General features: G+C 43.1%; 1 protein-coding gene across 1 annotated transcript; it reads right to left on the bottom strand.

The window, feature by feature from the left end:
* Positions 1 to 12,957: 12,957 nt before the first annotated feature.
* On the bottom strand, positions 12,958 to 14,539 carry LOC136487345 (NAC transcription factor 32-like). Its single transcript, XM_066484505.1, has 3 exons — positions 14,353 to 14,539; positions 13,865 to 14,199; positions 12,958 to 13,281 (listed from the first exon to the last, which is right to left on the bottom strand). Exons 1-3 carry the CDS (start codon positions 14,537 to 14,539, stop codon positions 12,958 to 12,960), a joined length of 846 nt encoding a protein of 281 aa, XP_066340602.1.
* Positions 14,540 to 17,765: the final 3,226 nt, after the last annotated feature.

The following is a 17,765-nucleotide window of genomic DNA, read 5'->3' as shown; positions in this document are numbered from 1 at the left end:
TACCTCCATAGACTGTAGATCAGAAATGATCTCCTTGAAGACCGAAAGATGGTTAATCACTGAACCACCCTCTTGCAACTTGTGCGTATATAACTTCATCTTCAAATGCATCTTGCTTGTCAAATCCTTAGACATGCAAACTGACTCTAATTTGAGCCATAAAGCAGCTGCAGTGTTCTCCTGCAAACAATCTTGCAAAATATTATTTGAAAGATGAAGCTGAATTTGAGTCAAGGCCTTACGATCTTTTCTTTTTTCCTCAGCGGTCCAAGACTTTGAATCTTTGTTACCAAATTTATCAAGAGCATCATCAACTTCAGCCTGCGTAAGAACAACCCGCATTTTGACTTGCCATAGAGCGAACCTTGTGTCGCGATCCAGTTGAGGAATATCATACTTGATTGAAGACATGGTGGAAAAAAAAAACAATAACCAGAAGAATAATAATCTGTAGAAATTTAGGTGTAACCCTAGCAATAACCTGCAGCCTGGTACACTAGCTGTGTACAAATAGCAAAGAACTGCCAAAGAAAATCTCCTGGTTCGATTCACTTGTGCACGTAGCAGAAAACACCAACTTTTTCACTTCAAGAGAAACAACCGGCCAACAGCAACCAAATCTGATTTTGATTACCTTGATCCTCGTGCTCTGATTTGATCTTCGGAACAACACCAATCCTCTACCTAGGAACAACAGCGCACACGCTCGCGAATAGAAGTAACAGACCTACAGATCGGCACCTCCTGGCAACTCGGCGACACGTCCACACACCAACAGATCAGATCAGGACTGCCTTTTGGATGGAAATTTCACGAGGAGTCGGACTCTGATCCAGAACCCAGAACTCCGGCTTGGACGCGTGAGTCGCCGACTGATGGGAGGGAAGCAAATCGCGGATGGATTCCGAGACGACGCAACGACGGCCGCGGGATGAACAGGGAATAAAACCCTAGTTTTTTTCAATCTCGTGTCTGGCTCTGGTACCACTTGTTAGTAAATAATGCAAATCAAGATCGAACATGAGACACAGATTTTTACGTGGAAAACCCTTGCGGGGAAAAACCACGGGCGCCAACCGGCGATCTTCACTATATGGAGAGAGTTTACAGAACGCAGGGAATACAATGAGTCGTCAGCTCTTCCCGTGCAGCTTACAAGATGTATTTAAATAGGACGGACTGACTGCAGTCAAATACGGAAACAAATCCGCTAATAAACATGACCAAACCGTGGGCCCTCCAGGCGTCCCCACAAGACCAACGTTATAATTCGGATCATATTCCAACATCATCCAGTATCTTGTGCCAAAATCCCTCTTATGCCCTCTTATGCCAAAATCCCTCTTATACCAAATCAACAACAATAGATCACAAATTATCTTGTCAAATCAAGCTGATTGGGCCCAATCAATTGCATTACATGCCCAATCAGTCTGAGTTTGGCCCAAAAATGCTGCAACTGATTGGGCATGTAATCACTGGGGGTTCTCATGCTGCAACAATAAACAAGGTTTATGGTGATCACACATTTGGAAGAAGCTCACACATTCAAGGGGGGAGAGTAAAGGAAATAAGATTATTCAGTATCAGCTTGAACCTATTTAAGTTGAAGGCAATCACCCCAGATACTCATGGTGCAAATTACCCCGAAATGACATGGACAAAAAAAATAAGTTACCATATCATTCATGCCGCACCAGGCTAAGTGCAGTAGTAACTACACAACCAGCGGAAAGCATATCTCATGTGGTTAGATGAAACTGCCAATTATATTTAAAATGCTTAGGTGCAAATTACTCTGTAAATTTGTATGGACTCCACAAAATTACTTTGGCAGTCAAATGATCTCAAGGAAACTCTGACTGCATTACAGAATAACATCACTTGCACTGGATCTAGTATGAGGACTACAATGAACCCTTCATAATTTCATATCTTGAAATTTTTTGTTTGTTAATAATATAGCACATTTAAATTAGAATTATCATGGTATTACTTTTTGACATGACAGAATCCTCAAGTAATAATAAATTTCGAAGGTTATTTCAGACCTAATTAACTGACGACAAAAAAGAATACATCTTACAGACAGAGCATGTAACTGCTGAGAACCAAACAAATATGATTACCAGCATGTGCATGTCAAGGAAAATTGTGTGGGATAATCTGATAGAGATGGAAAATCAGTATATCTTTCAAAATGGTCACTCATCTGAGAAAGTAATGCAGGTTTCACCCAGATGTATATCAATATACCAATTTGATATTGGGCGCAGTTTGGAAGACATGTATCCTTTCATTCCTATGTTCCTAACTTTAAATTCATAGCGGATAATTAATATATGGTCAGTAAAACTACCCATTGACAAGATCTAAATTAAAAGCCATAATAATCACTATTACCAGATTGTCAATCAAAGCAAAATAGCATGAAAAAATGTAAATGGCAAAGATATCATAATTAGTAGCCTGCACATACTTTATGATTTTGCATTGATGTAAAAGAAAAAAAGTGTTGATGTTTTTTGTTTCGCACTTCCATATTCCGTTTCTAAAACAACCTACCAAGGTACAAACATGCTTTGTTTATTAGCAGCAGCGACACTGTTTTTGAGGAAAAAAAATCATATCTTCCAATCCATACAACCAAAAACAGAGTTAAAATACTCAACAGGAAGATCATACAAAGTAATATAAAACCTCCATAGCACACTGGACCAATTCGGCCTCCACGAACTCCTAAATTGACACCCAAAACTGATGGTTGAAATTGAATATGTACTCTGAGAGAAACTGGCAGTAATATTCAGAACGCGATATCTCCCATAGTACTCAACGAAAAAATGCGTTTAAATACTCGTTGGAAAGATAATGGAAAGTTCTAGAGCTTTAGTTACTATGGGAGATTCCAATTCGACAGCTATCCCCTGGACTAGTTAATCTTCATCCACCGACATTGGTTGGAGCGTGACGATGGCGTTTGCGAGTCAGTTCAGCTCTTAGAGCAACTCTGCCTCACGCTGGATGGTTCCAACAATGCTCGACAGCAAGGTCAGCAACATCGAAGGGGCTTGGGTTGACCGAGAAGTTTGCCATGGCTGAGGTATTGAGGTTTTCTTTAGGAGGTTGGGATGGCTGATGCAAGAAGGATTGAGGGAGGGTGCAGCTGTACCTTGGTTTTGGAATATGTAGAGTCCGACTTCTCAGATATCTCTGTGCGAGAATCGAGGGACATTTTGCTATGGTGAGATTTATTGATCTTTTGTTTCCTCATGCAGACTAAAGTTGGGTCGGACCCAGGTCAAGCACCACTTCTTAACGTGACCATAATTAAAACAAGCCATGCAATGAATATTTTCTGTGCACCTACAACGAGCATGGCCTCGAGCCAGACAATGGATGCAGCCCAGAAACGACTCCTTAGGGGGAGAATTCGAATTTTCAAAATCCAAAACTTCCGGGAATTTCTCCAGTAGTGCCGATGCATTGAATTACTGGTGAGGATTCAGACTGAAAAATTATAGGTTTAGGGATGAAGATTCAAAATCCAGTGAACTCGTAACATGAAGATCAAAGCTTAAACCATTCTTTAATCTGCTAAAGGCTTGACGAGCAAGGGACTGAGAACCAGAATGGAACAAAAATCCCTTGAGGCCCCGTTCGTTTCCGTGGGAATGACACCAGGAAGAATTCCTGGCCGGATTCGTTACTTAATTTATATAAGAATTTTCTTGGCCGGAACGATTCCTGGCGTGATACGCCCTAACCGAACGAGGCCGAATGACTTAGGGATCAAATCAATGGGCACAGAGAAAGCACGAATGGTGATCATCCTGGACGTCTTAGCTTGGGTGCGCTGTGGACAATCTTGTTGGCAAATCTGACATGTTTGTTTTTCTTGTTGACATCTTTTGCCAATCTCTTACCACTTTTGGAGAGAACAGTTGTCCCAGGCATGTTTTTCTCGTACCTAGTGATGTGTAGCTTTTGTATCCAGAGGTGGTAATAGACAACGAAAGAGGGTAATGACGACACGACTAAGTTAATAAATATGAAATCCAACTTTTTTATTTAGGGGCGGGAGGGGGGGGGGGGGGGGGGGGGGGGGGGGGGGGGGGGGGCGGGCAACAGAGACTGGAAAATGGTTGTTGCTCAAGGATTCAATGTGAAACCCAGAGGCTCGGCCACCCAAACAAGACTGGAGAGCCAGACAAACTGATTCCTCCATCAAACAAAATAGGAAGCACCGGAACATTGCTTGGAGAAAAAACAGGACTGGGGGGAGGGAGACGAGTGGTGTACAAGAGTACTGAAGCGCCGATGGATTTCAACCTCGAAATCCAGTCATAGGAGAACTCCAGACGATTGTGAGGTTGGAGGAGGATCCCACTGCGGGCCAACACTGGCTAGATCACAAGTTGATAGTAAGCTGGGAAATCTGGAAGCCTTAGAAATTTTAGAATTTTCAATAATGGTAGACTTCTTTTCGATATCTGGCTCTCCAATTTCAGGAACCAACGTTTATTGCAGTTGCGGCCAATCCATTTCAAGGTAGACATTAGGTCGTCCTTTTGCTATTGGTTAGATGGTATTAGCTAGCTTGCTTTGTAAGCATGTTTAGTCTCTTTATTTGAAAATTGAGTGGGGATCTCCCCCATAGTTTTTGCCCTTAAAAATATTCTTATTATACAATATTTCCCGCCCCCCCCCCCCCCCCCCCCCCCCCCCCCCCCCCCCCCCCCCCCCCCCCCCCCCCCTTCTTCCAGAATAGAAGGAAACTATGTAAAGCTATAAAGCAAAGTTTTCAGTAATCTGGAATGGCTATATCTATTGATCAATGAAATTTTGGAGATATCTTATTGATATGCAAAAGGTCACCTTTTCCTTCCCTACATGAAAATAGAATCAATCAGATTGTAATATTGGCACACCATTAGGCAGTAGCAATACTAGCATTGACAGGAATTAGATAAAGACATTGTACTTGCTTAAGTGTATATATGGACAAAAATGAGGCAATAATAATATGGGTATGCTTAATGCAAAACAATACCTATGGGTTCCAGGTTTTAAAATAGGCAACAATATTTTACATAATTAGGTAATTTCAATAAAAAATATTTCATAATTTCCTTTCATTATCAGTTGCCTTGAGTAGTATCACTACGGGAACAGGGTCTTTGCCGAGTGCAACTTTCTTTGCCGAGGGCTAAAAGTCGGGCACTCGGCAAAGACCTATTTTGCCGAGTGCTGCACTCGCAAAGAAGGCTTTGCCGAGTGCCAGGCACTCGGCAAAGCCAAACACTCGGCAAAGGCTCTTTTTGCTGAGTGTCAGGCCCTCGGCAAACCCTGGCGCTTGGCAAAAAGCGGCGTCAGGTAACGGCCGCCGCCTGCCGTCCAGGTTTGCCGATTGCCAGCGGGTAGGCACTCGGCAAACCACTTCTTTACCGAGTGCCAGACCCTGACACTGGGCAAAGAATAACGGCAAACTATTTTTTTTCCCAGTTATGAACTCCAAAATTTTTCTTGAGTCCTCCTACAGTACATGAGACTCCATGTTAAAATTTGGTATATTTTTATGGCTTTTTGCTATATTTAGTTAATTTATTTCATTTAATTGATTTTTTTCGGAAAATGCAAATTTGAACCGCACGTGCATCAAATAATGGAATTTAATGATTCAAAAAAGGATATTCATGGTATTGAGTGTAGTGTGAGGCCGTATCCAGGAACGGACCTGAAATTTCGAACATCTTGTTCACGAAACATGACCACGAACTTGCGAACGAATTGTTTTTAAATTCTATAAAATGCAAATGAAGTCCGAAAATCATGAAACTTGTCGAGATATCATGATATTGTATGTGGAGGATGTGATAAAAATTTGAGAAGGTTTGGTGCACGTTATCACGTACGATGCTTACAAACCAGGACATCTCCACATGTGATATCTGATATTCGTCGTTTGGTTCATTTGGTTGTAGAAGGGTGGCAAGTATTCATCGTTCGACAGACATCGTCAATTCCTCCCTCTTGACCATCCATTCAGACAAGACATCAAGAACTTTACGAAAGGTGTCATAGTGTCAGACCCTGCACCGCCGATGATGACTAGTGCCGAGGTTCATGCTCAGATAGATGCTCTCATGGCCAATGAAGAAGGGGGTTTTGTGGGATATGGTGAGCAACATATGTGGACTCATAAGTTGAGCTTGACGAGGCTCCCCTATTTTGATGACCTTCTTCTATCACATAACATTGATGTAATGCACACTGAAAAGAATGTCGCCGAGGCACTTTGGACAACATTCATAGACACTGAAAAGTCTAAAGACAACCCTAAGGCTAGAGTGGACCTAGCAACGTTATGCGATAGACCAAATCAAGAGATGCAGCCTCCTAGAGGCGGCAAGAATTGGAGAAGGCCTCAGGCCGATTTCGTCTTGACTAGCAAACAAAGGAGGGAAGTACTTGAATGGATCCAGACGCTAATGTTCCCTGATGGGTATGCAGTGAATCTGAAGAGGGGAGTGAACTTATCTACTCTGCGAGTCAACGGGATGAAGAGTCATGACTACCACATATGGATTGAGCGGCTTCTTCCGACAATGGTTCAAGGCTATGTCCCTGAGCATGTCTGGCTAGTGCTGGCAGAGTTAAGCTATTTCTTGCGCCAGCTTTGTGCCAAGGAGCTATCTCGGACCGTCATTGATGACTTAGAAAAAGGGGCACCTGTGTTGCTCTGTAAGTTGGAGAAGATCTTTCCACCCGACTTCTTCTTGTCGATGCAACATTTGATTATGCACCTCTCGTATGAGGCACGAATGGGGGGCCGTGCAGGCCCGTTGGTGCTATCCAATCGAGATATGTCTAAAGACTCTTCGCAAAAAATGTAGAAATAAAGCCAAAATTGAGGCTTCCATTATAGAGGCATACATTCTGGAGGAGGTGTCAAACTTCACAGAAAAATACTACACTGAGAACCTTCCTAGCGTGCATAATCTACCCCCTCGTTACAATGCTGGCGAAAATGAATCAAACCTTATCCTTTTCTAAGGGCAACTCGGAAGCGCAAGTGCATCGACCACTAAGCACTTGAGTATTGAAGAGTGGCGCAGTATCATGCTATATGTGTTGACCAACCTTGTCGAGGTGCAGCCGTATGTGAGGTAAGTTCTCAACGAACTTGTTTCAGTATGCCGTCACTATTCTGCATCTAACTCCCTTGTTTCTCGTTGGTATAGGGAATTTCTTCGTGAATCCTGGCATCAATCAAGGGATCCTACCCCGCAGGAAAATGATACCCTTCTTTCACAGGGTGCGGGACCAGGGAGGCCCGGTTTCATTTCTTGGTTCAAAAATATGGTACCGTCCAATTTAGCTCGTACTTAGTTCGACATTCCAAGTTGCTCGTATGTTCGAATAATATAACGATCCATCTTGCTTGAGCTTGCAGGCCCAAACCGATGCGTCTATACGTGATGAGTTGAGACAGGTTGCAAACGGCTGTGCCTTCAGGGTCAGGTCATTTACCAGTTATGATGTGAATGGATATCACTTTCATACAGCAAGCTACGAGCAGAGTCGGTCTAATAAAAAAACCACAAATAGTGGAGTTTTTACGCTCGGCATTGATGGCCTCGACTATTATGGAAGAATTGAAGAAATATATGAACTTTCATTTTATGGTGCCAAACCTTTTAATCCTGTCATATTCAAATGCCATTAGTTTGATCCTCGAGTAATGAGACGGACCCCTAATCTTGGGCTAGTCGAAATTCGATAGGATTCCATCTATCTAGGAGACGATGTCTATATTGTGGCTCAACAGGCCATGTAGGTTTATTATACGTCATACGCGTGCCAAAATAAAGGGCATCTTAAGGGTTGGGATATCGTGCACAAGGTCTCGCCACACGGTAAACTACCTGTCCCAAACGATGAAGATTACAACTTCAACCCACACATATATGACGGAGAGTTCTTTCAAGAAGAGGGGCTAGAAGGGAGGTTTGAGATAGACTTAACCGAAGCCATCGGAATGGAACTAGACAATGAAAGAGTTGATGATGAGGACGTTGGAGATGAGGTGCAAAATGTGAAGGACTTCGAAATGCTTGAGCGATTACATTTAGGCAATGACAATAAAGACAACATTCCTCCTTCAGATAGTGTTGATTATTTGGGCAATGACAATGTTGATAGTGATGACAAGACTTATGATCCAGCTAATCCCAATCATGAAGATTATTTCTAATACATGTAATACTATGTTTTTGTAATTATGTTTTGTTTATATTGCATCTATTTCTATTTCTATTTAGAATTACGTCTTGTTTATTCTTTTCAATTGCAGGTGATTGAACAAAGATGGTGGGCCGAAGCGACCATCACAGGGACATGTCCTCGCTTTACCAAACACCACGCACTGCAGATGCCGCTGTAGGTGATGGTGGGCAGGAGGAGGAGCAGCAGCCGCAGGAGGCAGCCGCCGCCGCCTCCTACCACACAGCGTGAGGAGGACGAGGAGGAGGCGAGGCTCGAGGATGACGATGAGCTAGTTCGGCAGACGGACGAGGAGGAGGGGGCGCACGAGGGGGAGGGGACGCACGAGGAGGAAGGTACGGGTTCTGCTTCCTCTGGTTCGTCCAACGTCTACTTGCGAGGTCCAGTGAGCCTCCCTCCGGTTCCGCTTCCTCACCAATGTCCAATGATTCGCCCCGAAGGGCAAAAGTAAGTAACTTTAGATTTAATCACCACCACTTCATATGATATGTTGAAAATCGATAGAGAAACTTATAATTTTTCTTAATCACTTGTGCAGGAACTGGATGATTGTGTCAGGTGGTGGTCACGGATGCTTGGTCAATGGCGTCCTGGGTCTTCTGTGCAGGCAACACTACCCTGGCTTGGTTGACTACGCCAGCAGGAGGGAGCCACCCTAGATGTTTGATTACTACGCCGCCGCCCCCGATGTGGGTTACCCCAACAAGGCGGAGCGGGTTAAGGTGGAGTTTTGGGTAAGTCTCCCTCGCACTACACTGCTCAATACATTACATTCATTGAACTTTTCTTGAAATAATGAATGGATACATCGCGTCTGTATGCAGACTTATTTCAGATGCGAGGAGGGATCTGAGGCCAGAGCAGATTTGGTGGCTACCAAAGCCTATAAAAAACTCATCACCGACATGCATCACGAGATGTGCATCTAGGCCATCATAACCTACTACGGGTCAAAACTTGGAGAGAAGGTCAGCAAAGAAGAAGCAAGAAAGATGACGCTGACCCAGGACCAGTACCTTGAGGTAGATAAAGAACATTAATATTGATTCGTTTTGAGATTAAGTTGGTTTAATTTGATCTTTTTATATGTTAAATACTTGATGATGTGTAGATGTGTCCCTGGTGGTGCTCCTCGTATCTCGAGTGCTGGGCGATGATCGTGGACAAGTGGTTCACGCCCGGGTGGGCCGAGATGCACGATGCTGCCCGGGAGCGGCGTTTGCAGATGCAAGGTCCAGCACACCATCAAGGCAACCGCAACCTCGCCGGATACAAACAATTATGGGTACGCGAATTCATTTATCTATTCTAACGCTCAATCATGCTTGATTTCTAATCATCTTGCTGTCTTTCTCGTAGTCGGAGGCACATGGTGGCCAGCAATGCTCCAACTTCTAGGCATGGTGTATGTCCCACAAGGGCAAGGCGACATCCAGCGTCTCCTACAATCCAGAGGACCCGCCCGAGGCATACACCAACCCAAGCGTCCACACCCGCATCACTGAGTACACGTCGGCGGCAAGGTCGGTCCATGGGCCAGAGTACGACCCGAGCACCGAGGACTTTGATGCAGAGATCATCATGAGGGTGGGTGGAGGCAAGAAGCATGGGCGGTACTAGCTTGGTGACGGCGTCATTGACTCGACCTCTACTCCCTCTCTCTCCTAGATCCGAGCACGGAGCACGAGCTCAAGCCCAGCCATATGGCCACGGCCAAGCGCTTCACAGCAATGGGTCGACGCACTCGAGGTTATTCCTGTTTTACTCGTTGTACATTGATATTTACACACCTTAATTAGCTTTGCATTACTGAAACATTGGGGTGAAATATTGCAGGCCTGGCTAGAAGAAGAAGCAAGGCAACGTCAAGACCTGGCAGCCCAGCAACAGTCCGAGCAGGCCACGCGAGAGGCCCAGGCACAGAGGATGGTGGAAATGATGCAATTCATGCAGACTCTTGGGCAACATACGGGTCTAGCTGTGCCACCTAGGCTGTTCGCTCCACCTCCGACTCCTACAGCTGCAACTACTCCTGTGAGTTTTCGCTTGTGCTTTGCTTGTATGACCTAGATTAGCTATCCAAGTAATCTTGTCTAACGCATGCAATCTTTTCTCCTTTGTGCAGCCTCAGTCGGAGGGTTCAAATAATCCAGCTCATGCGCCTCCGACTGATCCAGCTTTTCCTTCACCAGGCACTCAGTTTCCACCTTGGTGATGAGTAGCATTAGTTGTATTTGCATTTGCTGTTCACTTGGTGATGAATTTCTAATATACTTGTCATGCGCTAGTGGTATATTTGGATAACTGTGATATATGTGATAGATGTTTGGATTGATGTATGTGATATATTGTGATGAATGTGATATATGCGATGGATGTGATAAATATGTGATGTATGTTTGGATGAATGTGAGATATATGTGATAATTTGTGTTTGTCGTGATGGAATGTAAAAATGAATAAAAAAACTGGTTTTGGTCAGTTTGCCGAGTGCAATGGTCACTGCACTCGGCAAAGCTGGAAAAAGGGGCACCAACCCGTTTCCCAGCTTTGCCGAGTGCCATGACCATGGCACTCGGCAAAGAATTGTTTAAAAAAAAATAAAAAACTTTGCCAAGTGCCACCCATCCATCCGGCACTCGGTAAAGATTTAAAAAAAAACTTTGCCGAGAGCCACCCGTCCGGCGCTCGGCAAAGAAATTAAAAAAAACTTTGCCGAGTGCCATCCCGGGCGGCACTCCGCAAAGAATTTTAAAAAAATAAAAATAAAAAACTTTGCCGAGTGCCAGCCCGGGTGACGCTTGGCAAAGAATTTAAAAAAATGAAAAACTTTGCCGAGTGCCGTCCGGGTTGGCACTCGGCAAAGCCGCCGTCACCGTTTCCTGCCCCGTGATGGCTCGTTTTCTTTGCCGAGTGCTGTCTTGGCACTCGGCAAAAGCTTTGTCGAGTGCCCGACAAATGGCTCTTGGCAAAGGCTGCTTTGCCGGCCATTTTTTTTTCCCGAGTGCGGCACTTGGCAAAGCCTTTGCCGAGTGTATTTAGGGCTTTGCCGAGTGCCGCAGGCACTCGGCAAAGCGCCTGAATCCAGTAGTGTATGTCATATACACCAGCAATGGTGCTATTATATGGAAGCTAGTTCTTCATCCTACTATACATGTTCTATGATTTTTGTGCAAGTTTAGTCATTATATTTGCAGGTGACCACGCATCCAACATCAAACAAAAGGGGGGGGGGGGGAGGTAGTATGTTCAGTGAAGCAAATATATGATGTGCAATATGTTCATTGAAGCAAATGTTATCTCCAGCCAGGCTGTGGTAGGTGCATAGATGCTTGATTTTGTATTCTTCATGGATAGGGTGAACTGAGGGACTGGGGTAGATCGTTCTTGCGTGCCTTGAACTATTTCATTAATGATGATGTCACACGTGTTTGCATTAGATTTATTGCTTTGGGGCAAATCAAGTTTTTTCGAGCTCCAAATCAAGTTTTTTTGGCACAAAACTAAATCATGTTTTTGTAGCATAAAATATTTTTTGTATTTATTTAATTTAGAAATGCATGGGGAAAGGAAAATCTACACAGGGTTCGTACCTGTCTTATTTGCTAAATTTTATGTGCTCCTTTGGCAAATCTTGGTGCCGGCAGCCCGGCACCACCTTCATCCAGCAAGTGGTGGCAATCAGGAGCCAAGAAATCTCAGGAGTCTGGCGAGAAAACGTGGGAAATACAACTATTCCAAAAAAGAGGAAAACAGGGCCCGGTGGTTTTGTTTGTATTCTAGGCTATTCACATATTCACATGTTTTGCCAAATCATGATTAGGTAGTCCCTGTCTCTCCCTTTTTTTCTTGTGTGTAGTGCACCACATAGTGTAATGACTCATCACTCTTGTCCCCTGCATGTTTTTCTTTATCTACACTCTTACACATCACACGTATAGATATCTTATAATAAAGTATTGATACATAGGAACAAAAAGATACTAGGATGGATGTTCTATTCGCCTCTCTATCTTTTATTGTTGTCCTTTTGCCCTTTTCTTAGCACCAGTTCCAATTTCCTCCCTCTGCTCTATGGCACTCCTTTGTGCTTGTTTCGGTTACCAGGAGTAAAGTAGGCATCCTGTGGGTGATGAGGTCAAGAGCATGAAAACATGTAGATTGGTAAGAAATGATTAATTAGTGTTATTTTTGTTGGTGTAATTAATGTTCTAAAATGGAAAATAGAACACTTGGCATGAGGTGAGTTTACATTCATTTGCACTTGGTCCTTTTATTATATCTAATATTGTCAAGCCTTTAGGATAATTAAGTATTCTTGGTATATTTTTATGATCCTATAAACAAAAATAACACTTAACAAAGATATACAAAAAGAAAATTTCTAAAATTAGCAAACATAATACAAAAAGGCAATGTGAACTTCATATGTCTCTTTAGGATACTAAACAAAGTATTTCCAATAATGAAAAACACAGCTTCAATATTTATTGTATTATCTTTGTGACATACAACATTTGAGACTGTATAGACCAAAATCTGCCAGCACATTACTTGAAATAAACATAACTGAATGAAACTCAATTGGTGTTAATCACTTACAGTTTAGCTCCAACACCTTATTACATAATGCCATTGCCCAGTCTACAGCACTATTGCTGCCAACATAAATTACTTCCCTGCCTCATTTGTATCAACTTTGTCGTTGGTGCCACCCCTATCCTCATTGTTATCCTTTGCCTTCTCTATTGGTAGGTTGGTGAGGCTGCCTGAGCTAGAAGTTCCCTCAGAATTACCCTGCCCAAGGAAGTTGAAGAAGCAGACCTGCCGTCCATCTGCAATGTTGTAACGCTGGGCAATGACACGTGGTGCGCACTTCTTCTTCTTGTAGATGCGACAGACAACCCATGAGTCATCTGGATTAATCATGACAGGAACAACCTTGGGCACACTTGTAGTAGCATTGCGGAGGGCTTCAGAAAGACTATCCTTTTTCTACGGAGAGTTCACAAAACTATTCATTATGCAATGTCGTTTTAGTTGAAAATGTTTAAAACATGGTGAATACTAATGTTGCTTTACATAGGACAGCAGCTAGGCTTGGAAGCAAAAGGTATATTTTAGGTTACTAATTTTACAAATGACCAAATTGGGCAGCATGAATGATTCTTTTTTATTATATGCCTTTCTCACACGTGAAAATGATGAAGATTACTGAATCAGATAGTTTTTAGATGTTCTCTATAAACAACTCCATGTTAGGAAATAGGCCCCAGTGCTTGGGATATTACATCAACAATTCCACAAGAAACAAGTTACCGACACGTCTTGTTGGCTAGACTAGTCAAGCTTACTTTCAAGCAAACCGACATTGAACTCCTTTTTACATCAAATTTTTGTACCTTTAAAGAATCCTACCCGAGGACGACTAACTATTTCCCACACAAGAAAGTTTGCAGGACCAAGTTGTAAGACTCACTCTTAAACCATGCAAATTACCATGTATAGCCCCCCTCCTAGTTGACATGCAATCAATATTAGTCAAGAACAAAATTCTTTGGATTGTGAGTCAATATACCTTTGTGCTTGCCACTGCATCACGACTGTGTTCTCCTATGTTATTGGTTCCATTGGGCCCAATCACAGGATATGGTGTGAGGCCAGCTTGAACAAGGCTATATTCTTGCATGACCCATTTTGTGTTCTCACCAGCTGCGGCCTTGCCAAGGTAGAACACGAGTGTTTTCTTTAGCCCAACCATCGAAGGCATTCCACCATTGATGATATTGCTAAAGATGGGCACATCCTTACCCGATGCCCTCCAGTGTCCGTCACCTGCTGCACGATTGCACCGGTTTCCATGTGGCCATCTTTGTACTCTTTGACAAAAGAAGTATTTCTCCACAGATCCCTCTGTATACATACAACAATAAAAAAAAGACAACCAAGCAGGGAACTTTTAGCCATACATAGATCAGATCAGATTGTAGCAGGAGCAATAAAATGAAATTAAAAAGGAGCGTATAGATGTATTTGTTGGGAAAGGTTGGTGTATGTGCAGATGACCTGGTACTAGGTCCCAAGGGTTGCTTCTTAGGATATCCACATCAACAATGAACGTTGAGGGGACTGGTTCATTCACCGCACGAGGACGAAGGTAGCGCATCATGATCTCCTCATCGGTAGGTTTAAACTTGAACCCTGGCAAGAGTTTCACGGAGGCTTCACTTGCTGTGGGCTTAGAGAAATCCATGGATGTGTGCTGTTGGGTGAATGGTGGGCTCTACTCTAGATATAGTGAGCTTATTTGGGATTATTTGGTGATGGAGATAGAAGTCTGGGGAAGGGGCATTTATAGGAGAAAGGGGGATGTTACCTTGCGTGAGGGTAACTCATCTCTATCTCCTTTCCTATGTCATTCTCCCTCTACACATTTTCGTCCTTCCCCTTTTTTGGTCCCCACCATCCAGTGTGTGCCTTAAAAGATATGATTAAAAAGCCCCCCAGATAAGGGTTTATCTCCAGACCCTCTTGATTTTGTGTGATGGTTCCTCTTTCGTGACCTTCAAATCTCAATTTATTTTACAGCCTCTTGGTGTTATGTTATATGGGTTCCTAGTGGTTCAAATGGGTAAGGTGGCACTAGCTAGTTATGTTTTCTACATCACTGGCTTGGTAATCTACTAGAGCAATGGAGACAATGTCCGTTGGGTATTCATAGGTCCTTCATAACTAGCTCCAATGCTATGTTTTTTTACCTCCACTGTAGTGTAGCATTGTTTGACATCCTTTTTATTTTGCTCCGTTAATTGTACATATTTGTTCCATTCACCATTTTTTGTTGCTCTCATGCTAGATAAGAATGTCTGCATAAATGTGGAGAAGGGGTAAAGTGAGGGGGACTCAAGCTCATTTTTCCCACTATCCCGCCAACAGAATTTGTTCTATTTCGATCCAGACAAAGAAAGGCTAGGTGTCAGTGACTAGGCGTTGTTTCTTGTATCTTGCCATGATAACAATTCGTCTCATCTAGTTACCTTAATCTACCTTTTTTATTTTGAGTCTCTTATGGGGGAGGTTATGCATGGAAGATGCAGACATATGAGACTGAAACTATGTGCGATAAGGGTTTCTAGTAGACCTCGCTTCCAAGTTTGGTCCAGCCTTCAATTACATGGCTATGTTTCTTGTATGTTTTTATTGTTTTCGTTAAGTGAGTACACAAGCTAATAACTGTTACTATGTTTGTTATGTTATTATTTTAATTAAGTAAATCTTGAATCAGTTACCAACAAAGCTATAGTCGCACACATTATGAAAGCGCGCATCACATATCTGTTAGTTTTATATTGCTTCCATGGTCATAGTACCATATGTTGCAAAACGGTTAAGAGATTTAGATATAGGTCCATCAGAATATTCTGCTATGTTTGCATCATCTGCATGTGGAGAAGGGATAGAGTGAGGGACAAGTTGACTTTTCCACTCTATCTTTATCATCAGTATACTCAAGGTAATGTTTTCACTCTATATATCTGTAACAAATAAATGGTATTCTATGCACAGTTTTCACTGTCTTTCTGAGGGACCTGCCACGTTCATTCACTTAAAACGAGTGTCATCCACTTGACCAGCTCAATTTAAGCAAATCAACCTCAACAACTCCCCCAGGAGCGCACTTGGCAACTCCTCTTCAGGATCAAGTTGAGTATCATACCACGATAGCGTGCACAACTCAAGATTACATCTTATCATCGGAGCACATAATAAATTAATGGAAAAATATATTACAAGTCTTGTTGAATATAATATATGTATTATACAGCGTAAGACTAATTGTAGTGTGAACCAAACGACTCTCTTACCAACACCGCTACGCTATGGGTCACTCATATAGCTAATAACTGGTGGTCGGTTTGCCCATGGGCGTCGCCATCGTAGCTTGGGCGACACATGCCATTCACCCACCTTGCCACCAACGACTGGGTGAGATGGCCACCAATGTCCTTTACCTGCAAAACAACTTAACGACAGCACCGTGAGTACATTGCGTACTCGCATGACTTAATTCCAATATATAGTATTTGATGGATGCATAGGGTGATTATCAGGCATTTGTATAAGTGCGGAAAGCAGTGATGTTCATTAAGAGTATGACATGCTATGCTCAACATAGAAGTATAGGTAGTTATCATTATAACAAAGGTGCTCAAAGTCCATTACTCATGCTACCATGGGTATAGAAAGAAAGAACAACCGAATGGTTCCGTCCCGAGGGACTCCTGGCTTTAGACTCTGTAGAGGTGCACAACTGTACCCACACTGAAGGACGGGACTAACCACCACTCTCGTGCACGAGAGTAAGGGTTGCCTCACACCTTCCAATCTTTCCCTAATCCGGCTAGAATATCACATGAAAGGTTCTAGCGGATGCCCGGGTCAGGTTTCCACCTACCTCGGGTCAGGCTTCTGTACCGTAACGGGTCCCTGGTTTGTTACATACACCATCTTCCCGACGCCATCCCCCTTACCTGTTTCATGGATAGACAGGTCGTAATTAGTTACTTGGATTGTCGACCCCATCCGCGACATGTGGTCTGTACGGGTGGTTACTCGGACTTACGTATCCCAATACATGGTCCTTACTGCTCCACGAGCTATGCCGCCTGAGATCCCCACTCACGACGACCTACCCCTCGCATGAGCAAGATATCCAAGTTATCATCAAGCTTATCATATTAGGGATATTAGTCCTTAGCTAGATTAGTTAGGTAAGTCCAGTTGTACCCTCATTGATTTTAGTAGTTAATTATCCAGGTTTAATATCCTACACACGAGAGTATGAGTTCCCTTCTCATGCTTGACTTCTACCGTTGTCCAAGCAACTAAGCAATAAGCATTAAGCATTCCCATTCCTATTGTTTAGATGAGAGGCTTCTACAGATTATTAGACTACTCTAGGTGTAGAGTGAAAGACATCATTATCCAACTCTACGTGTAATGCATAACTCATAATGCAACTTGATATGTATCCAAAGTAGGGTTCATAATAGTGGGGTGCCTGCCTATTGGAAGAGCGAGGTTCCCATAGCTTGGAACATCACTTGGCGTCTCTCCGATATCACATACCTATATATATGTTCATGTATGAGATACTTATGTATGCATGACATTATATTAAACATGCAAGAGGGAGTGTTCAGGTATACATTGAAGGGTTGTCGGTTTGTGTCATCGGGTAGTCCGACGTGAATGTCGGACAGTCCGGTGGTTCTGGGACTTAGTGGGAAAAGGACATACTAGGAACATCGGACCCTCCGATCTAATATTGGACTCTCCGGTATAAAGTCTGTGCTCTCGAGTAACTCTCTGTCTGTGATTTATGACTCATCGGACACTCCGGTGCGTGTGGCGGAGCCTCCGGTGAATTATAAGGGCTTAGCCGCCTCCGGTGATAAAAAATGAGATATGCCCTTTGG

This window comes from Miscanthus floridulus, chromosome 10, assembly GCF_019320115.1.
Source record: "Miscanthus floridulus cultivar M001 chromosome 10, ASM1932011v1, whole genome shotgun sequence".
NCBI lineage: Eukaryota > Viridiplantae > Streptophyta > Magnoliopsida > Poales > Poaceae > Miscanthus > Miscanthus floridulus.
The sequence above is the reverse complement of the archived record's forward strand: the minus strand, read 5'-3'. Positions and strand labels throughout refer to the sequence as shown.

Bases quoted from the DNA above. Each gene is read 5' to 3' on its own strand.
- LOC136487345 (XM_066484505.1), bottom strand. From the start codon at position 14,539: ATGGATTTCTCTAAGCCCACAGCAAGTGAAGCCTCCGTGAAACTCTTG. The intron at 14,200-14,352 runs GTCATCTGCACA...GTATGTATACAG, and splicing joins CCCTTGGGACCTAGTACCAG to AGGGATCTGTGGAGAAATAC. The intron at 13,282-13,864 runs GTATATTGACTC...AACTCTCCGTAG, and splicing joins ATGCAGTGGCAAGCACAAAG to AAAAAGGATAGTCTTTCTGA.